We start from the raw sequence: 21,477 nt of genomic DNA, 5'->3' as shown, positions 1-21,477 counted from the left end.
TCTGGAGTCATACCTGAAGCGCCACAGCAACCTGAATGGCACTGTTTCAATTTGCTGCAAGTGCTATCCTGTTGACCTGCCACAGCAGAGAACAACCCAATAGCTGCAATGAGTATAAGTAACCGGATTTTTTTGTACATCCTTGATTATGTCCTCTCCAATCTGCATGTGATTACGTGCAGACAAAGAGGGAATAACGAGCGAAAGAAGTGGGATGAGTCCAACGAAATAGCTCAGCAAGAACTTGGATTCATCGGGATGTGTAATTCCGATTTCAAAAAAAGCACCCAAGTCATTCATATAGGAAACAGGCGGATTTCTTTGCACGCCTTCACGGAGGGTCACATCTCATGATCCCATTCTCGCCCCTGCATGTGCTAACATAGCCGAACCGCCACTCGGGCATAGCGAAAACTGCAAGACACCGACAGATCCCTGTATATACTGCTGAGTGGCTTCGGAACCAGAAATATTGATCTTCATGATTCATATGGGTGCTGCCATGTTTGTGCATAAGAGTCGACACAAGGTCCCGAAATTGCCTAATTAGGCAATAGGCCGTTCACATGTATCCTGGACCGGGGCGTCACTGGCTTTGCTTGGCAAACGAAAATACCAACTTTTCAGGGGTAACGCATGATTTAGCGGACAAATTCCTCTGGTTATTACCGTTGCACGAGGCCTCAGCAGCGCGTGGCGTTCGATGAAGATCCTACGGGCGAGCACAGTGCGACACGCTAAGAGGGTACTTGCAGGGTTGAACTGGTGGGCTGATGTTTTGGCGACATAAGCTGCATATCGGCGCTGTCCAATTCGGAAATGGGCAGGGGAATAAGTCTCCGGGAAGGTTCTGTGAGCAAGTTGAAAGCTATTTTGACTGGTGAATAGAAGTACAGTGTCTGACTTGGTGTAAGAGACCTCGTGGAGAGCCCTACTTTGTATCGTCAACTTTCATCTTCCTCCCTGACAATAAATTCGCCAGTCCAAGTTCATCAAGATAACGTTTCGGGGCGAACCTTGCAACGATGAATCTATTCACTACTGCAACGTTGTTGCTTGCGACTGCTGGCCAAGTGCATTGCCTGCAGCTGTGGAAGACTCCCGGAGACATCCCAAACACCGTTCCCGCACCTTGCCGCATTGCACTTATAGGAGACATCAAATGCGGACCGAGGCTCATTCGAAGCAGTGAAATTCAAGCGCCAGGTGCTCTGGACCAAGAATTCCTGACCGAGTACTGCAAGAAAGATTGCGGCGATTCGCTCGATGTGAGCAACAAATGCTGTTCTCTTTTTTTGTTTCACTTCTGACTTACATGATACCATCAGGGCTATGCGAAAAAGGTCAATGGAAGCTGTGGCTGGAAAGCCTATAGTTGGGGTGACGGCTTTGATCGCTCTGGCAACTCAATTGCACAGACTCTGGTCTGGAATCATGAAGTTGCCTGTCTCAAAGATCAGAAGACGGGAGACTTTTGCGTTCCGATTATTGCCGCCCGCAAGGCCAAAAAATGTGACGATTGTGCACTGCGATACCTGTCGTCTTTTGTTGACGTAGAAATGGCGCCTGATCTCATCAGCGAAACGCAGTTCAAGAATCTCCTCAAGGAATGCTCCGCTGACCCGTCCAGCTACCCTATTGCAACAAGGACACTCGGAGAACCCAACGGACCCAAGTGAGTGATCTCAACAGATATTTGCTCCATGTCCACGTTACTCACAAACACAAGGGAGACAACTGCCCCTGCGCCGCATCAGAGGCAGTGCCTGGGCAAAAATTACACGGTCACTGCCGACGACACCTGCAAATCTATTGCTGCGAGTAACAACCTTGCAATTGACCGTTTCCTCTCAGAAAACAGTCTTGATTCCAAATGCGAAACTCTGAAGCCCGGCGATAAGGTGTGCATTGGATCCAGCTGCAAGCTACAAGAAGTGAGAAGGCCCGTTAGTTACCACACGTCCTGCGCGCCATCTAACAAGAGACAAGGTCAAAGCAAATCAGACTTGTAATGATATTATTCGGGATCAGAAATTCACCATTGTCGAGCTTCACGCGTGGAACCCGGTTCTTTACTCCGACTGTGGCAACTTGGACTCCCTCGTCGGCCACTCCATCTGCATTTCGTGAGTCGAAAAAGGGTCTGATGGCTGCACGACACACTAATGAACGCACAAAACAGGCCTCCTGGAACCGATCACTACGATGTCAATGGTACTGTCACTTGGACCACGGGTCCGACCCGGCCACCCACCGGAACCTGGGCTCCGCTGCCTACGACAGGTCGGCCAGCAGGCAACGAGACGATCCCCGCCATCATCACCGACGCTCCCACGCAGACTGCCTCGGGCAACGCAACTGCGACCTCTGAGTGGGATCAGATAGTGACGAACTGCCCCGTCTCAGACGACGTCCTCGAGGCTGGCTTTGACTGGGACATGCTTTCAGACGAGTGCTCGGAGATGCTGGAGCCATACTGCACCCAGCCTCTGCCGGGAACTACGTACCCTGCAAGCACTGCATTCCCGAGTAGCTGCCTTCCAAGCGTGATTCTAGGTCTTGGAAACGATACAGCTGCGGCGACAGCCGCGAGCAATGCAACACTGGCAAGGAGAAGTCACTGATTTGCCCATTTTTCTCGCAATCTTTCAACCTGCGAGAGTTCCGGGTCGTGATGAGGTAATGCTGAAGACTTGTTAGTTTTGAATCAGTGGGGATTTAGTAATTTTCATGTTACATTTATGCTCCGTGAGCCTCAACTCGTTCGATATAGTAAATTAGTTTGAGCCATACTCGGACTCGGTCTCCCATTCAGCATCAGAACCTTCCTTGACGGGCTTGTTTCTTGACTTGGAGTTCTTCTTGCCCTTTCGCTTGCTTCCAGATCTGGACTTGGGGACCGAGTCATCTTTTCCATCAAAGCATTTCTCCTCCACAGCCTCAGCCATGGTGTATCCATCCGAGAACATGGCTGTCATTCCCTCCAACTCCCGAGGTTCAATCTTGCTAAGCAGCAAAATTTGACCGCAACGGTCAAACCAAAAGACCTTGACAAGGTTTTCAAGAACACTTTCTTCGTCTGCGATGTACAATAATGTCTCCATCCGGTCAGAGAGGGTACTTAGACTTTCAGGCTCAGATGATGCACCTTGTCTGCCTGGTTGTGCCGACGAAAGTGCGCTGTCGTGGTCAAACAAACCTGGAAGGCGCTCAGTTATCCGCTCTCGAAGGGCTTCACTGTCATCATTGATATTGTATACATCCGCATCGCTTAGTACCATCTCCACATCAACGCCATCACCGCCCACTTCACAGCGCCATTCCAAATCACAGTACTTTTGGTGGAGTGATTCTTTGTAGCAGGCTGTGATCCATATTGGGTCTCCGGGGCTACCAAGTTGGCTTAAATTTCTTTCCCGTATACTCTGGAAAGGCCTGAGTACTCGCTCGATGTTGGATTTTGTGAGAAGCGATTGTGCATCATCGACCAAGCCGTCCTGTCTGACGCTTTTTGCCTTGTCTTTGTACGGCTATTGAAGAATCAGAATTCGTAGACTAAATAGCAGCAATATATGAATTTTGCGTACCTGGCGAATTTCGGGCGAGCTAGCAAGATATTCTGCCACAAGCCGACGCCACTGCGTACCATCATTCACATGCGGCAGCTCATAATTCCAATGCTCCTGCAACTGATGTCAGACACTTGTAATATCATGGGGGCGCAGTGGGTTATCGGTAGACTTACCAGAACATAATGATCAAATGGTATCGCGCCCCATTCGGCATTTTTAACCAAGTTTTCGCCAAGCGACTCTGATCGCATCGCTCCTTGCTTGGTACCTCCTGTTGCTTGTAGGAAGGGAAGGGGCCGTTCTCGCCCGCAAGGAATGAGGGAAACTCTCAAATATAGCAACAGGGGGGGCGGTCTCAAATACGCGTGGTGGAGACTGTTACCTGTCTTTCTGGCAATGTCGGACACTCGCAACGAATATGCGGCTTGACGTGACCCAGTAAACACACAATGATGAGATTGGATAGACGGAGCTGAATCTCCTGTGGCGGCCCCGTCCGGCGTATGCCAAACTTGGTAACTGCCAGACCGGAATTGTTGATACCTCTGTGGGCGCAGATCGAATATCCTATACGCCGAATTCCATATTGAAACAGAATATTATTCAACATCAATCGTAATAACGCTAAGCTTGTTTACTTGCCAAGTTGGTCCAGTCGGCATCGTCACTCTTTTGCATCATGTCCCAAAACAGACCTCGCTTGGTGCGTTCAACTGACTAGTTATACTAAGGCGCTCGCCGGGTTTTATCGGCCGCAATGCGCTCTCTTTGCTAACAGCCAAATTGCGGATCTCCATTCTTGCGCATTTGGGCCATGCTTGACTGGGCTTGTCTCTCTCTCGACTCTCTCCCTCGTGATATACTCAGTCTGTGATTCTATCAATGGTGCTTGTGAGCGAGCGTAGTAGATCAAAGCTACCGGTCGCGCCTCTCAGGGCACTTTGGAGCGGAAGTATGGGGCGGAGGTCAGCCCTGGTGCAGCTTCTGCGCCTTGCTGCGCAAGAGCCGCTGCAACTGTAGTATTAAGCTCTACGCCTAAACATCTGAGTCGAATAGCTAGAAATTGTTGCCCTAGTTAAAGGTGCGAGCCCATTATTGCCCCTTGATTGACGAGGTACTTAGTGCATCGGCTCTAGACAAGCATCAGTCTTATCCCAGGCTCTAATAGGGGCCAGCCCAGCCGCGACGGATCTGACATGTTCCAAAATGGCCTGAAGTAATTGGTCAACTAGCTTGATGAATCGGCAACACCTTTGAGTTGCTGATATTCGACTTTGGCGTCAAAAGACGAGGGTAACGTCCAAGAAAAGCGACTGTGGAATGGAAAGTATTGGCTGATGCAAGTATGGGTGTCATATCTTGTCAGTAAACTTGGGACTGATGGTTTGAATGAAGATCATATGGATCACGCTTCCCATTTTGTTATGAAGCGTTTGGGTTGTTTTATTATCAGTAGTATACATGTCGTTCTCTAGGGTATGGATGTTTTAATACTGTCCACCAGCCCGTGGATCAAGGATCTCAAAGCACTAAGACTCAAGGGTTGCAGTATAATACTGGTATACCAAGCCTCTACAGCAAAAATAATGCTTAGCGACGGTACTAGGCATATGCTAATATTGGTAGTCACTTCGGAACCTGCTACGCCTGTGTCCGCTCGAGCTGTCCCACCAAGAGCTGTTGTTGGAAATAGTCTGGGATAAAGTAGTGACCAACTGCAATTTCAGTGAAAACAACGTCAACTGGCACTTGGATTAGCTACCCCATAGAGTGCCCCCGAGACTTTTTTTTCAGCTTTGTCCAAAATTGGTCATTGCCGGCGACTGCTGCGCTCCGAAACCGTTTCAGAGTGTAGCACCAGGAAATGAAAACCATTGTCGTACCAGCGACATGGGCAAGAGAATCGCATCAAATGCTGACTGGTGATACATTATTAGTCGGCTACTGTTCATGGAAAGAAAACACAATAATGCATAGAAGCAAAAAGACGAATACCGACTACGGCCCCCAATGTCTCTGAGATTACATTGGCGGAACTTGGTGACTTTTGCAAACAAGGCTCGCAGATGCGTGAGCCACAAATCCGCCGCTGGAAGCGAGATGCAGTGTACTCAGTATACATACCATGCTCTATCCTGGGTCGCGGCGGAAATTATCGCGCGGCTTGTTGCATTCTCGGAACGACTACATTGACGACCTGTTTATACAAATATAGACGCAGCAGGTAAGAAGTAACAAGGGTATTCGCCCAGAATGTTCCCCTAAAACAATAACTATTTATTACGTCTAAATGGTGGAGACGACCCGTTTATTATTGGGAAATGTAAATCGGATGAACCGGCCAAGGATCCCAGACCGGATACTATAGTTATAGGCCGGATTCAGGTACATGTATTGCGATATTGTTAAATCTTTGAATAATTCATTATTTGGAATTCTCTTTTCTGGTACCTTTCTCCCCTCTTTTTTCTTCTCGCCCAGTGTCTCTGATTTCGCTTATCTTTCTTGGCTACATCATAGTACTGAAACATGATGCATGGTCAAGTCTTCACAACTGCGACAGTTTTCTGTTCATCCGTACGCAGGCCTCTCTAGAACTGGCAAAGGATAAACCTATTCGTCGATCATTCGATATCAGTCGCCATGTCGTGGCACCTGCCAAGCTCAGCGGGCCATGTTTCCCTCTCTGGCACGCAGCGGGACTTGCGAGTCGGAGACTTTCTTGCTGTATTCCTCGTGAGCACTCAAGTCAGGGTGACACTTGCACGTCGGCGAGTCAAGCTAAGGTGAAATTGTAAAGAGGTGCATTCAGCCATCTTCTGCGCCTGAGGAAACTGCGACGTCGACTAACTCGAACCAGACGCGTCTTTCAAGCGGGGTACATTCGGATTTAATAAAATGGTGGCGTCAGTCTTGCATTGATTCCCCCGAGATCAAAAATTGCCTCTTGTTCACTATTGGCCAGATACGGGGCACTTACCACGCCTGATCAAAGCCATGTCGCAGGGCGACCAATACCAAGCGTTGCCTCCGAGTCGGTAGCAGGCAAGGCCTCGTGTAGCTTGCTAGTTTTTAAGGCTATTTGCGAGCTATCGCATCTCATCACAACGAAAGACAGGGCCCTACACGCCGGAGACAATGTTTGATTCCAGCCCCGGAGGAAGAACACCTGGAAATCGAGGCTGGTAGATGTGAGACGCAGCCTCGCCCCCCAACGACTGAGAATGGCCTAAAAGCAAACATGAGGTCGACTTCGTATCCCAAAGTAGGGCCGAAAAGACGGCAGCGAGGAAAATGGAGCCATTCCTATGATTTCAGATTGTGGTGTGTGGTCAGTAAGAGCTAGCCGCAAGTCGGGTATTCAGGTCAACTCTTGACAATTTGTAACCACTTTCGGGTTTACTGAAGCCCCCAGCCTATACACCATCCCCGCGCCTCAATGTCGCACTTTAGCTACAGAAAAGATAGAAGAGACAGATACAAGTCATCGAATGGTAAAAGCTTTGACATACGGTGAAGAGCAGGCAAACAGGTATTTAGTGATAGTATTGGAAGTGTAAATAAAAAATCTGTATAGTGCGACGCTCCTTATTCCTCCAGATGTCAAATATGATTCGTCTGCCATACAGTCCCATCTACACCGGTCGTTGCATCGGCAGCAGCTGCGGTTTCAACTGACGTGGTACAAATGAAAGAACCGACTGTAAACATCCGTATACATTATTCAATGGAGAGTGGATTGACGGAGTGTCTAGTGCTTCTGCTCAGCTGCAGCAGTAGCCGTCGGCGCAGCACGACGATACCAGGAATGCTGGTCCCCATCCGCGTCTGGCTCAGCCTGGGCGGTAGCCTTTGCGTACCAGGAGTGGAAGCCATCGCCCCCAGCCGTAGAAGCAGCTGTTGCCCGGTCATACCAGGAGTGTAAAGCTGTGTCGCCAGCGGCCGGCTCGCGCACGGGATTTGCCTGAGCAAGATGGGCACAGGTGGCAGCGACGGCAATGAGAATCTCAGAACGCATGATCAAGGTAGTTTTGAGATGGAAAGACTTATTTCTGTTCTTTAAAAGAATGAGAAATTTGACAGTTTCGGAGGGTATAGCCAACGAGACGTTATTCGAGGTGAAGAGGATAGTAACTGGATGTGTTTTTTCCTCAGATGGAGGCTTTCCAGGTATTTATACCTTCAGAGACCATGCCAAATGATACAATTGTACGCAGTTACATCACTTTTAGAGCTTTCTACGTGCCGATGAATACTTCATACCTGTATGTTACACGATGGGAGCGGCCGTCCGTTGTGACTGGGCCTCTATCATGCAAGCAAGCCTTATCCAGCCTTATCCAGCCTAACTGAACTTGCAAAGGCTCAGAGAGTTGACCAATGCGAGAATGTGGCGTCTGAATTGTAATTGCTACGTCAACGATGGACGTGTAGTATTGAGTAGTCCTCCCCATCGCATCTTTGCCGCGCGTCTTGTCCCCTTCTGCTACAGCTTGTGACGAGTTCATGATTCCGCAAAAGTCCCAAACTTTTGACTTGAGAATGAATATGTCGAGTCTGAAAAGCCTTAGTCGAGGACTGGTATGTTTTTGTTGCACTATGAGTACATTTCTATGCAGAAAAAAGCAGGATAGTGTCCACTGACGGCGCAGTCATATACCGAGTTACCCGACCAGGATGCTCTGGCGGGAGACGACGACTCAGTCACCGAAAGAAACCAGATCCATCACACTGGATATATGAGAAATACATTCATTGCAAACATTGTTCTTTTGAGTATCTCATTGGGCTGTCTGGCTCTGTCGGCACTTCTCGTCCTCCCTCGTCAACCGCTTGACGGAGTCCGCATCTTACGCGATAAAACATTCTATTGTGCGTATCCTGACGTTGAGATATTAATGCACCAAAGATGGAAAAAAATAACGAAGGCTAAGATGGGAAATAGCACCACCTCTCGACACGTTCACACCGATCTGGTCTGTTACGGAAGTAGTTACGGAGCATCTTAGCTCCAACGAATCGGTGCTCCGCCAGGACCCCAGTCCCCACGTCGATTCTGCATGGCAAAGATTTGCCGATATGGGTATAATTGGCATAACCGAGGAACAAGTCACTAAACTGGGCAAGGATCCAGACATGACGGTCAAGGCACCGCCAAGCTGGGGCATGGGGAATGCGACCTACCTCGCACAGCTCGACGCAGTTCATCTCGCACACTGCCTCAACTCGATGCGCGAGAGTCTACACTACAACTTTCACCATTACTTTCCCAGCGGCATACCGAATGTCTACGCAGCACACTTGATGCACTGCCAGGAAGCCCTGGCAAAGTGGCTGATGTGCCAGCCAAGCATGGAGCTTCTCACTTTTAACTGGGTTGAGGGCCACAAGGGTCCATTTCCAGACTTTGACATTACGCGCAAATGCTGGGACTATGAGCAACTTCTCGAGTGGCAGGATGCCCACAGAGTGCAGACAATTAATACTGCCGAGTGGGCGGCCATGAGCGCACCCAGGGGCGCCAAGCGAAAGCCGTCTCCAATCTTGTATGAAGAATCTCTCGTTCGTGCTCCGTTCGATGACAAGGCAAACTGAAGCGGAAAGTAGATGGTATTACGATGGAAAGAGGAGGGAAAGCGAACGTAGGGGGAATGGCTAGAGAATAGGAGCAAAAGGTAGAGAGAAGAAACTGCGAGCGTGACTATCTATCCAGGACTACTGCTTGATACCGCACTTGATGATACACCTCCATAGACTATAAAACTGGGCAAGGCACAGCGCAGCCCTGGTGTAAGCACCTTCTTTCAGCTGCAAATATAATAGAATGTCTGAATATTTTAGTTTCTTGGCACCTTGCTTGTTCACAAGTCACTCACCAAGTACCGGTCCAGCGAAAAGTCGACCCCCCTTTGAACGAGGCATAATCGACAGCCAAATCTCCAAAAGGAGTAGATGCCGATGTTTTCTTAATCTGCGCTCATCTGTGCACAGTGTGTAGCTTCACGGTGCACTGTGCGGAGGTACTCTGCCTTCGCCCGGTCAGCCCACCTCCATGCATACCACTTACACCGGATCCCTGCACAACTACTCCTAATTGCTGCAATAAGGAATACCAATATTGAAGGTGTGGTTCCGGCGGAAGCGTACTTATACAATTACTAAAGGTCCTTGATGGCAGGATCCTCATGGCTTGCCTAGCGTATTCCCAGCCTATTGCCACCAGCCTGCGAGACGGCAGGTCGGACGGGATCATCACGGAATGATTGCTTTCGGGATGTTTTCCACGAAAGGAGCCGGACAAGGCCCAATTGAGCACAGTTCCGACGGAAGCCTTGTGCTTTCGCCACGTTCCTTATTTCCCTGAGGTTCCTTGGCTAAAGCCACAATGCCTAGGTACGTCATGAACGCATCCATCGTAGGTATAATACATGGCCCCTTGACTCCGAGACGGCGTACATTCCCCTTCCGCCTTTCAGGAGTCGGTAAGCTAAAACTGCAAATCATTGGTCTTTTCTGAAACAGCTCTGCACATCATTTACGGCAAAATGCGCGTTGCTTCACTCGCCGTCGCCCTTTCCGTCGTCGTCGCCGCCGCGGCAGCGTACGAGCATCCCAGCAAAGTCCGCCGTGGAGCGACGCCCGATGGCAAAGTTCCGCCCGGCACCACGAACCAGTGTACATACTATTTTACCACCACGTCCAAGGATGATACCTGCAGCTTCATTGAGGGCTATTGGGGCATCAGCCACAAAGACTTTGTAGCCTGGGTAAGACGCACTTGGTCTCGCGACTCCCCCTCAAGCTCCAAGGGCTGACTCCTTCCCTTCCATAGAACCCTGCTGTCAAAGATGACTGCTCCGGTATCGAGATTGGATACTCGTACTGCGTCGATGTGAACAATGGCGGCACCATCACGTCCCCGCCGACGTCCACGCTCCCGCCCGCCCCTTCGCCCACCCTCGACGGCATCGCCAAGGACTGCGACAAGTTCCACCTGATCGTCAAGGGCGACACTTGCGACAGCGTGACCCAAAAGTACGGCATCTCCATGGACCAGTTCACCGCCTGGAACAAGGCCGTCGACAAGGACTGCGGCGGCTTCTGGGCCGCGTACTACTGCTGCGTGCACGTCGCCGGCGCCGGCACCTCGTCCCCGGGGACGCCCACCACCACCAGCGACCCGGTGCCGTCGCCGCACCAGACCGGCATCGCCAAAGACTGCGACAAGTACTACAAGGTGGAGAAGGGGGACACGTGCGACAGCGTCACGGGCAAGTTTGGCATCTCCGCCGGCCAGCTCCTCAAGTGGAACACGGCCATTGACAAGGACTGCAACGGCTTCTGGGCCGGCTACTACATTTGCGTGCATGCGGCCGGCGCGACCACCACGTCTCCGGGATCGACACCCACCAGCGACCCGGTCCCCTCGCCGCACCAGACGGGCATCACAAAGGACTGCGACAAGTACTACCAGGTGGTCAAGGGCGACACCTGCGACAGCGTCACGGACAAGTTTGGCATCTCCAGAGACCAGCTGACCAAGTGGAACACGGCCATCGACAAGGACTGCAACGGCTTCTGGGCCGGCTACTACATCTGCGTCAAGACCAAGGGCTTCAAACCGACGTCGACGACCGGCCGCCCGACGTCCACCGGCCCTACCGCCCCCGGTCCCACGCAGACGGGCATCACCAAGGACTGCCACGACTGGTACATTGCCAAGACGGGCGACTACTGCGACAAGATTGTCCAGGGCTACTCCAACTTTGACAAGGCCACCTTCATCAAGTGGAACCCGGCCGTGGGCAAGGACTGCTCCGGCATCTGGGTCAAGTATGCCTATTGTGTTGGTAAGTTTCCCTGATCGCGTTTATCATGTTCTCGAGTACATCACCTGCCAGATTGCCTTACCAGTTTGACCCAACAGGAACCAAGAGCAAGCCCGCCAAGCCGGTCAAGCCCCCGACACAGTGCACGACCAAGCACCCTGAGCCCACGCAGCCCGGCGCCATTTGCAAGTGCAAAAAGTGGCATCTCATGAAGGATGGCGACAACTGCTGGTCGCTCGCTCAAAAATACAAGGTCTCCGAGAATGACATCAAGAAGTGGAACCCCGGCACCAATTGTAACCTCTGGGCTAAATACAATGTCTGTGTCGGTGCCTAGGCGTGCCACTGCTGTTCTAGATGGCTCCTGGGGTTACATATAGGCGAGCAAGCGGATTTGTATCCCGTTTATTTTGTCTCTTCCATCTAGAACCTTCAAATAAAATCCTAGTTATCCTACAAAATGGCGTGCAATGGTGTCGGCCCGCTGTATTTCCGTGTGGCGTTAATGCATCCTTCGTAGCTCTTCGATGAGATTCCGCACGTCCTCCACGTTGGGACCAAGATCCTTGCAGAGCTCTGCCTGGGTCGACTCGTCCAAGTCAAGGAATCTCTCCACCATCTCCCCGTCAACAAATCGGAACGGGCCGTCTGCTTCTCGTGTCTGGTTGCGAAACGACCGCCACGTATTGAAGCTGATGCCACCAGTCGTCTTGACGTACTGTTCTATATTCGTCTGAAGGGTAATGAGCAAGTCCTGATATTTTGGTGCAATATCGCCGTAGAGATAAAGTGTGCCTTCAATCTGTAAAAAAATGGTTAGCTCTTGGCGCGCCGTCATGGCTATCGCTGCAGAAAACGTACAGAGGCAAGAAACGCCTTTGGCGATACGACGGCATTGTCCGACGGCGCTGCATTTAATTTTCGGATTTTGTTGATCTGTTCTCCAAGATTCATCTCGCTCGTAATTTCAAGACGGCCGCGGTCTTGTTCAGTCGGTGCGTCCGGATTTCGAGCCAGCACCATGATGTTGCCCTGAGCATCCGTCTCCAGCCAACGTTCGTCATCCAGATGACAAACCGAGGTTGCCCAAGCCGATTGAAAATGTCTGGCCTTCTCCTCTAGCTTGGCAGTCTCTCCATCCTTTGGTGGCGTGAATTGAACTAGGGACAACGACTGCATCAAGTCACCAACGCCAATCATATACCCAGAGACATCAAGTGCCACTGGAAATGAAGCCGGGCGGTAAGCTGCCAGCTTCTGCAAGGAACCTTCGGTACTAGTTTCTTCCGTATATCGGTATACAACGACCGTCTTGGAAAGACCAGCAACAATGTACTCGTCATCAATGACACTCAAGCAGCGGCATGCGCCTCTAAGATTGTGCGCCACAATGGTGTACAGCTGACGCTCCTCATCCACCCCCAAAACTAGTATCCGGCCTCGGGTCTCCCCAGCTTCGCCGACTTCCCCGTCAGTTATGAAGCTTGTCCCCACGATGAAGCGTTCGACAGGAGCGCCGGTACAGTCGGGAAGCTCGGCACATATGACACTCTCAACCATCTCAAGTGTGCTTGATGCGTTGAGTTGTAGCGGAGCGCCGAGTTCTTGGAATATGATTTCGTCCACCAGCTTGACTGAGCTTGTGATGACTTCTTCGTTATCAACGAGCTCCTTCTTAATGCATCCGAGAGCGAATGCCTTCACACCAGGAGCATACGCAACTCGCCGGACAGTCTCATATACAGGCAGTGACTTGACATGAGTAAGGCGCTCTTTGTCAACGTGACAGAGACGGACGTGTTTATCCGTGGAGAGGAGTATGGAGTCAGGGAATGCCTCAGAATCGAAGGGTACCACGTAGGTTGCATCGTCAGCAGTTGTGGCGGAATAAACAATGCGGCCTTCGGAACTATATATGAGACTGGCGTGTTCGGTTGTGGCAAAGATACTGCTAGTCCCGTCGGCCTCGGGAAGAATATGTAGACGCGCAGGGCTACTTCCCAGCGTGACGCTCTTTTTGCCTGATAGTTCGAGATCCTCAGCAGAGACGTTGAAGTTGATAACCGTTCCGTCTTCTAAAGCAACCAAAAGTGTAGGTCCTGATATACTGCGTGGGTGGAGTTGGACCAGCGATATGTCGCGTGGTACTGAAGCGGCATCCGTAGTCTGCTGGAGGGTTTCGCCATGCTTGGCGGTCAGTGTAGCAAGATCCACGATGGTAACCTTGCCCGAGTTCCACCACCCAACAACTCCGTAGTCTTTCAGATCCGGTGAAGCATGTAGACAAGAGATCTGATCTGAGTGGCTAGAGTCATCCGTGCCTTGGTAGCGTTGTACACAAGCCTCCAAATCCTTGTCGACATTCAACGAAACAATCGTATTTCCGTCAATGCAAAGTAACAGCCATTTTCCATTGGATGAGGCAGATGTGATTCCACCGCCGCGATCATCCGCCCATGAGGAGACTTTCATCCCATTTTCAAGGTCCAATATTGCAACGTCGGTTGTTGTTACCTGGAGCAAACGCCCACTAGGCAAGTTTGCTGCGATTATTGTCTCGGCTTCCAGATTCAACCCTGCGAAATCGTATACTTCCTCAATATCTCCATCTCCACCAAAACGGAACACACGTGTTTCCATGACAAAAGAAGCCACAAGTGTGTCGACCTTGCTCGAGCTGTGGGACTTGATAGTAAATAGACCTTTGGTGTTTTGAATGTCATCCAATATACCATGATCTTCTAGTCCAACACCGCTTCTGATGCTGCGTAATGAGCCGTCTCTGTAGGCCCCGCAGCCGGCAACAATCCTAGCCTGTCCAGACGAAAATACGTTGCCTTGTTGATTATCACCTTCCCTGTTCCCCATGTCCATGATGGCAAAATCCAGGATTGGGGCATTGTTGGAAAGAAGCTTAACAGGGTACATGGTCTGAGAGTCGAGATCGATCCGCAGAAGCTGCGAATCGCCATGGTGAGAGGCCACAAAAAGCATACTGTCGCCCATGTATACAAGATTCGAGGCTCGAGAGGTCAGGTTCTCGGAATCGGGAAACCTTAGCGGCCGAACAGTCATGCCAGTAACAATGACCCCAGTTGGCTCTGTATAGGTTTCCAGTGTCATCAAGTCTAGACGTCCGTAGTCGTCAGCCAGGAAATAATGTGTATCGTCATACATGGCCCAGGCGACATAGATTTTTGGCTTTTCAAGCGCGGATGACACGCTAGAGTATGTCAGGCTATCAAAGTATGTCAATAGGGTCTCGCCAACAACCAGCAGACCACCTAGGTGCGCCCTCGTGCCTTCGTTGTTTCGCACGTGGTATCGTTTTTCTTCGGCAACCGGGACAGGAATCAGCATAGAAGCATAGGGATCGGCAATAACCTGGTCGAGCTCCCGATCTTTGTGCGGGTCGAATTTCGAAACATCGCTGCCCTTGTCATCCTTTGTCAGCCTATAAACGGCGACACGAGCTTCCTCCTGGTCAAGCTGTGTCTTGTAGAGAAAGGCGATGCGTGGATGGCCTGTACGACTGTGGAGGAATGCGCTGTCCTTCATCCACAGCTCTGTTAGACGGATCTGATCCATCTGTTCGAGCTTATCAGCAGCGCCGCGCCTACTCGGCAGGCGAAAGACGTTGAGCACGCCCTCCCACAGATGCATCACCATGTATTTCGCTGTAGGGTCCACCAGGCACTTGTTCTGGCTCTGCGATTCGCGCATGTACGGCTCGGCAACGTCGTGTATCGTTTCATTTGTAAGTACCATCTCGTGCTTTTCCGCGTCCCATGATACATTGAAGTACTGCAGCCTCTCTGTGCCGACAAAGAGGAGGTCGGCGGTGGCGTCTCTTGGTCGCATACGCTGTAGCATACATATTGTGCCGTGGACGACTTTAGTGTGCAGGCACGTCATGCCCTCTTGCGTGACGCGCCATATCTCGAGTCGATTCGCTTTTCTGTGGAAATATTGATCAGCAATCAGGCCGTGGGCAGATTGCCAGGGCAAGCCATCGACAGTGCCCGCCCCAGGCAGAAAAGGCACGTACGCGACAATCAAGTCTTCGTGATCCGGCGAGCTGAATTGGAGTCGGATCGCATGGCGAATGCTGGTTGGTAGATGCACTGGTGCTACATAGGCCATGATGAGGTGATGATAGCCTCGGGATGTGTTGGATGACCTAAGTTGAACGATCCCAAGAGCTTCTACGAGAGCTCCGATCGAGTGAAGTGCGTCACCAGAGACTTTGGCGGGAGCTTGTTAGCGTTGGCCTGTGGTGGATTGCAACATTGGTGGGGTGCAAGTGCCGGAGTTTAGAGCCATTGACGCATTTCAATCCAGGCAATCTCCGACAAGGGCAGAACTGGTATAATTAAGAAAATTGACACTGGCAACATGTGCAAATCGTAATACGTATAGGTCTCGGAATATTGCAGCTGGCAAATATATATATGGTTATGTTGGTGGCTATGGTTGTCGAGCCGGCCTTTTGTCGTTTGCGGCAGCCGGATCACTCGAGGCACAATAGCACAGGAAGTTTTTCATCAGCAACTCCACGATTCATATTTCAAAATTGAGTCGACGGAATACTGGATCGAAGGACTCGATGGATACTGCAGGTGAATCTGCTCTACAATACGCAGAGCGACTCGGACTTTTCCTCGGCCACAGGCATCACACGTTTTCACCCCAAAGCTGCCTGGCTAGCCTGAGAAGCTCGATCAGTAATATTTCCGTGGACTGGAAGGAGAATGAAGATCTACATGATGATATACAATTTCCAAGCAGTATAGTAGCATACGACCGGGAACTTCTGGCTAGCAGTGCCCAGAATGAGCCGGAATGCGTCAAACAAACAAATATACAGTCTGAGCAAGACTTGCTACTCGAACTACCAGATATGGGCCCAGGCTCCTCAACAGATTCGGAGGCATATTCAAATATCATGCAGATAATGCCGAATAATTGCCTTATAACACAATATCTGCCTCTCATTTCAGTGGACGAAAGGGAAGACCAGGGTTTGTGCTTTCCTCCTCATATTGATCGCCTGCACCAGGCACTCCTACACAAGGTGACCAATGAATGCATTGAGGCTTCAAAAAGCTTTAATCCCCTTAAGTCCGGGATCAAAGCAGACCCTGAGGTAGGATGAGCCCTCGGCTCCTGGTCTGCGTAGCGCTAATCCGATCAGGTCTTTTCTATCCACGAGAACACAATAACACCACCGCAATCGCCTAGACAGAGCCATTCGATTTTGTACGATGGTTCTACAACGACGATCCCCTTTTTGGTAACGCATTTGGGGCATGAAAAGCCATTGATTCTCGAAAGGACGCAGCAGCCGACCTTTAAAGGAGATGGCTTTGACAGCATGGAGCAGCAAACCATGCAGCGAGAGGTTGGGGGGACTATAGATCTAGATCTCGTCACCAAAGACGATGCAACAGCCGCAGACGAGGAGGATTCCCGTGGGGAGAAAGAACGTTCTCCGCCGGAGCTCAACCGGGAGCGCGACGATGAGAACTCTTTTCTCGAAGATACAGTTTTCACCAACAATGAGCAGGAAAATTCAGAAGGGCTAGAAATGGAACTGCGGAGCGTGGCTTCATTCTTGGACCAAATTGAGGGTCTGTTGATGCCACTTCCAAATGTCCCGAACCGTGACTTGAGCCACACAATGCCAGACAGGGTGACACGACTTGAGACGCTCAAGTGCGAGAGCCACAGTCGCCTCCCACCGATACCACCAGACCCAGCTCTTGAAGAAGCGCTTCCCTGGGCACCTCTGCCTCCGCGTCAAAAAGGGCCGTTCGAAACGGAGACCATCATAGCACGGGACAATCACAGCAGACAAAGCGCGCAGGGAAACCGCCAGAATCATATCGACAGCGTCGGCACCATAGGCACCATCAAAGACGGCGAGGTTGAAGAGTGTGCGGAAACGAAGAAGCCGACGAGGCCGCAACCAGCTCCAAGCAACCCGCTTGATTTGCTGATCAGGCGACGGCTACAGAGAAGCGTGTCCGAGCGAGCGCTCCTGTCCAACGCATTGTCTCTTCCATCTAAAACGGAGAAGCCCATACTGCCTAGGATGGACGACCCTGGCGCAACGTCCAAGCTGGTTTCGGCTTTCATGACTCTACGAGGCGTCAAAAGCCAGCACTCAAATATGAAGTAACACCGCAAAGGCACATCAGACCTATACAACATGAGTGTACCTATGGGAAAATGTACACACTCTAGGTTTATAGACGCAATGTAGCGTAGTGTATAAAGTAATGCGAATCAGATCTCATCCATCGAGATCCAGCAGTCGTATATCCGTCGCCCCGTGTATATAGATAGATCGTCTAATAGAGCCAATAAAATGAATAGCAGAGGAAAGAAAAGTGCAATACACAACACCCAGCTCGTAGCTCTCTATTTCGTTCGTCCTCAGCACACCACCTCCCACAAAGGCCGCGGCATCTTGGACAGCGCCGGCGCCATGTGACGGGTGTGCTTCAGCCCGACGTAGACTACTTTCTGCGCCGAGCCGCCGCCTACCAGCACCGACCGCGACGCCAGGCCGTAGTAGTCGGAGATGGAGTGCGTCAGCCAGCGCTTGAACGAGGCCGTCTCGTCGTCCCCAAACGAGTCAAACACGACGCCCGCGTCGACCGTCTCCCGCGCGCCGTCGCGCCGCGTCGCGGGCCGCGCGGCGTTGCGCTTCTTCTCCTGCAGTGCGCGCATCGCGTCCGAGCGGCCCGCGAACACAATCTCCTCGTCCTCCGAGTCCAGCAGACCGTCAGAGGACTCGTCTTCTTCTCTCTCCACCTCCACCTCCCGTGCTGCATCTGCCTCCGTGCCAGCCATGTGCGCGCGGACAAAGTGCCGCACCGGCTCCTCAAGCGCGCGTACCCACCCCCGGACGGCGGGCGACCGCTTGGCCGACTCGCGCAGGTCGCGGGGCACTTCCCCGACGCCGAGGCCGGTGGCGCTGCCGCTGATCAGCTGCTGCTTCTTGCGAGCGGCCTGGAGGCGCCGCGTCTTGTCGTCGACGCGGTCGCGCACGCCGCGATCCCAAAACTGTGCCATCTGGTACGGCACCTTGTTGATGGGATGCGTCGGCTGGACCTGCCAGTCGGTGGGCTGCGGTGGTTGCGCGTTGGGGACGCCGATAAGACGGTCTGCACGCGAAGTGTTAGCAGACGGGGCAGAAAAAATGACAGTGGCGCCGCATCAACTCGAAACAAGACAGAGAGAGGGGCAAAAGTTCACAAAACAGTCGTACCATTTTCCCACCGGCGACGCTGTCGGCTGCCTTCCTTGCCCTTGAGCAGGGCCTCGCGCCGCGCCATGCTGTCTCTTCGGGAAGGGGGCCGCCGAGGCGGCATCGCGGACTCGTCAGCATCAAACTGGACAGCGCGAGTACCCGTCGTCGTCGTTGTCGTCGTCATCTTGGACGCTGTCGCCGCGCGGGACTTGGAGACAACATGGTCGTCGAGCGGAATGGACAAGGGCGTGCCGGTGCCGCGGGCAATGGGCGAGACGCTAAGCGATTGCAGCGCCGATATCGTCCAGGCGTCAATGTCGATGCCGGTGCTGGTCGCAGAGGGCGATTGCGCCGCATGCTGCAGAGGAGCTGGGCTCCCGATGGCCATGGTTGCGGAGGTGTGTGTGTATGGGTACCGATGTATGGAGGGGTTCAATCGTGGCCTGTTCCAATTGGTTGCGAGTCTGGACGAGGAAACGTGACGGCGCTGGTGAAGTGAGCAGCTATTCTGGCTCAGCAAGAGCTATGTGTTTTGCGCAATTTGTTATGAGCCTGCAAGATGGAAGAAAATCGAAAGCAACAAAGCCTCGGAAGCTGGGGAATCAGCTTGAATGACTCCATTGTCGTGATGCGGGTGACTGCGCTACATGTCCTTCAGTGGGTTGTGCGGCCAATCAGCGGGCTAGCGCAACGCATGAGGAGCGATTTAGTGGACCGCACTTAAGAATGGTGTCGGAAGCCAGCAGGGTTCCTGGAGTGCTGCCTGCGGGCACTGTTAAGGATCAGATCATCATGGCAACTTTTACATTGTCCAATGACTGACGCGTCCTTGTTTCTTGTTCCGACTTTGCACAACGGCCGGTTGCTATAATCGAGATACCACATGGATAGCTTGCACTCGTTAGTTGCCGCGAAGCTATAAACTGCCAGGAAGCGTGTAGAAAGAGCGCTGGAAAAGTAGCATTTTGTTCTAAGCTAAATTGAACTAACAAGGTAGGAGAATCCGTAATACTAAGCATGATGAAGACCTCATTGGCGGCGATTTGACGACTTGTAGTTCTTGCGAGGATTACCGATGCCACCAGGCTTCAACAGCGGTTGGCTCTCGCGCGCAATGGCGCGCTCCTCGCGGTCCTGGATATGCTCCAAATCCTCTTCGGTTTCCGCATAGCGTTCTGGATGACCAGTAAAAGGGCCCGGGAGACCGCGCTCCCAGCCTTCAGAGTACGTGCGATTCGCGATGGGTCTTTGCTGGTTTGACTGGTCGACGGGAGAATCGGGTTCATTGAGAAGGGGAGCAGTTTCGGGCTCAGCAGCGCGCTCGCGACGTCGAGCCAGCTCGTAGTACACGCACATGAATAGCACGGAACCTTGCATGGCCGCGGTCAGCAAGTAGATGGCCCACGTACTCCAACCCTCGGCACCCAGGCGCATGTATAGACTAGCAGCAAACAAGAGACCACCAGGTGTCTGTATACACATCATGGGAATACTGAGACTGCCGGCGTGCTTGAGATGATATGTTGTCCAGATCTGTGGCACATATTGGACGGCAGCCAATACTGCGGCCAAAACGCCGAGAAGATGGGCCCAAAAGTTCAGGTGCTGGGGCATGGCAATGGCGAAAACGCCGGTGATGATGACGGTGATGAGGCCGTGAAGAAAGGCAAGTAGTCCAACGGTAGCAGCGGTTTGCCATTTCGGCGACTCGCCGGCAAGCTCATCCTGCGGGACCGCCGCGTCCTCGTAACGGAAAAACATGAGAAAAAGAACGACACTGGAGACTAGTCAGCATTTTGGTGGCCAAGCATGGAAGGGGGTTTGGAAACCATACATGAGGCTAAAGCACAGCCACTGCCCGCCAAGCTGGACGATTCCTAGCATACTAGCCGCGCATTCAAGGCCCTCGATTTCTTTGCAACAGGTCATGGCCGCGCGAGAAGGTGGGACGGTCAATATATTTGCAAATCCGGCAGTGGCCGACGTAGATCCAAGAAGCACAAAGTATGGAGATATGCCCTCGGCTGTTCCGCGTGATATGATTCGATAGTGTTGTGGAAGATACGAGACGAGAAGTCCGAGGAGGATCAAGCTGCGATTGGGAAAGGTATGAGCATTGCGCAGCAAAAGCAGAGCACGCACCTGGCGCGGAGAGACATGACGTACATAGAGATGACCACCTCGAGATATCTCGGCGTTCGAAAGGCATCGCAGCGTGAGGCGGCCTCGTCGTAAAAGTCCATGACGGTAGCGGGAGCGCCGCGACGGCTTGCTATGTAGAAGAAGGAGAGAGACGGCGAGTGGAGAAAGCGTCGAGGATTGGGCAGGTTGCGGCGGGGGGACGAGCTCTGAGATGAAATCTGGATCCAGCCCGCCCGTCACCAAGCGGCGATCAAGTCGGAACTAGCAGGCGGCTGGCGGCAGCGTTTCCGAATCGCAAAGAGGCGTTTGGCTGACAGTGCTCTGCCTCTGATGATGGTGGGAGTCGATGCCGAATCGTTGATATGGACTGGGGCGTGAAGAGATGTTTGGAGAATACAAGAAACGTCTGTGTCGCTGTCCTGAGTTCTATTTTCGGGGGGGCTAGCGCACCCGTTTGTGGACGCGCCGACCACCCCAGGACGGGTACCTCCGTAGTTTGTCCGCAGGTACTACTCAGTACTTATTAGGAGTTGTCACTTGTACCTGGCGAGCACGACGCTAGGCGCTTGCATGGAGAAGCTACCACTTCTACTAGATTGACAGAATCAACTATCTACTTGCTACTTCTGACCACATACTGTGCAAAGTGAAGTGCTCGTAGGCTCGCGATCCTGTT

At 52.0% G+C, this 21,477-nt stretch overlaps 9 protein-coding genes across 9 annotated transcripts; 4 read left to right on the top strand and 5 right to left on the bottom strand.

Annotated features, from left to right (window-relative positions):
* Positions 1–1,025: 1,025 nt before the first annotated feature.
* Positions 1,026–2,624, top strand: V2A60_001849 (LysM peptidoglycan-binding domain-containing protein; the record flags this gene model as incomplete). The annotated part of the gene is made up of 5 exons (XM_083253204.1): positions 1,026–1,268; positions 1,329–1,675; positions 1,730–1,934; positions 1,990–2,126; positions 2,183–2,624. 5 exons carry the CDS (start codon positions 1,026–1,028, stop codon positions 2,622–2,624), a joined length of 1,374 nt encoding a protein of 457 aa, XP_083109330.1.
* A 153-nt stretch (positions 2,625–2,777) lies between these two features.
* On the bottom strand, positions 2,778–3,823 carry V2A60_001848 (uncharacterized protein; the record flags this gene model as incomplete). Its single annotated transcript, XM_083253203.1, has 3 exons — positions 2,778–3,530; positions 3,588–3,683; positions 3,746–3,823. The coding sequence occupies 3 exons, from the start codon at positions 3,821–3,823 to the stop codon at positions 2,778–2,780; spliced, it is 927 nt and encodes a 308-aa protein (XP_083109329.1).
* Positions 3,824–7,323: 3,500 nt separating this feature from the next.
* On the bottom strand, positions 7,324–7,590 carry V2A60_001847 (uncharacterized protein; the record flags this gene model as incomplete). The annotated part of the gene is made up of 1 exon (XM_083253202.1): positions 7,324–7,590. The coding sequence occupies one exon, from the start codon at positions 7,588–7,590 to the stop codon at positions 7,324–7,326; it is 267 nt and encodes an 88-aa protein (XP_083109328.1).
* Positions 7,591–8,651: 1,061 nt separating this feature from the next.
* Positions 8,652–9,167, top strand: V2A60_001846 (oxidase ustYa family protein; the record flags this gene model as incomplete). Its single annotated transcript, XM_083253201.1, has 1 exon — positions 8,652–9,167. The coding sequence occupies one exon, from the start codon at positions 8,652–8,654 to the stop codon at positions 9,165–9,167; it is 516 nt and encodes a 171-aa protein (XP_083109327.1).
* A 950-nt stretch (positions 9,168–10,117) lies between these two features.
* On the top strand, positions 10,118–11,738 carry V2A60_001845 (muramidase family protein; the record flags this gene model as incomplete). Its single annotated transcript, XM_083253200.1, has 3 exons — positions 10,118–10,339; positions 10,405–11,422; positions 11,500–11,738. 3 exons carry the CDS (start codon positions 10,118–10,120, stop codon positions 11,736–11,738), a joined length of 1,479 nt encoding a protein of 492 aa, XP_083109326.1.
* A 165-nt stretch (positions 11,739–11,903) lies between these two features.
* Positions 11,904–15,544, bottom strand: V2A60_001844 (mono-functional DNA-alkylating methyl methanesulfonate N-term-domain-containing protein; the record flags this gene model as incomplete). Its single annotated transcript, XM_083253199.1, has 3 exons — positions 11,904–12,203; positions 12,263–15,359; positions 15,450–15,544. 3 exons carry the CDS (start codon positions 15,542–15,544, stop codon positions 11,904–11,906), a joined length of 3,492 nt encoding a protein of 1,163 aa, XP_083109325.1.
* Positions 15,545–16,775: 1,231 nt separating this feature from the next.
* V2A60_001843 (uncharacterized protein) lies at positions 16,776–17,582 on the top strand (the record flags this gene model as incomplete). Its single annotated transcript, XM_083253198.1, has 1 exon — positions 16,776–17,582. One exon carries the CDS (start codon positions 16,776–16,778, stop codon positions 17,580–17,582), a length of 807 nt encoding a protein of 268 aa, XP_083109324.1.
* Positions 17,583–17,839: 257 nt separating this feature from the next.
* V2A60_001842 (uncharacterized protein) lies at positions 17,840–19,047 on the bottom strand (the record flags this gene model as incomplete). Its single annotated transcript, XM_083253197.1, has 2 exons — positions 17,840–18,573; positions 18,678–19,047. 2 exons carry the CDS (start codon positions 19,045–19,047, stop codon positions 17,840–17,842), a joined length of 1,104 nt encoding a protein of 367 aa, XP_083109323.1.
* Positions 19,048–19,688: 641 nt separating this feature from the next.
* V2A60_001841 (PQ-loop repeat-containing protein) lies at positions 19,689–20,902 on the bottom strand (the record flags this gene model as incomplete). The annotated part of the gene is made up of 3 exons (XM_083253196.1): positions 19,689–20,436; positions 20,494–20,751; positions 20,826–20,902. 3 exons carry the CDS (start codon positions 20,900–20,902, stop codon positions 19,689–19,691), a joined length of 1,083 nt encoding a protein of 360 aa, XP_083109322.1.
* Positions 20,903–21,477: the final 575 nt, after the last annotated feature.

Source organism: Cordyceps javanica, chromosome 1 (assembly GCF_051103115.1).
Source record: "Cordyceps javanica chromosome 1, complete sequence".
Lineage (NCBI taxonomy): Eukaryota > Fungi > Ascomycota > Sordariomycetes > Hypocreales > Cordycipitaceae > Cordyceps > Cordyceps javanica.
Note: the sequence above shows the minus strand (reverse complement) of the source record. Positions and strands in the feature narration are given on the sequence as shown.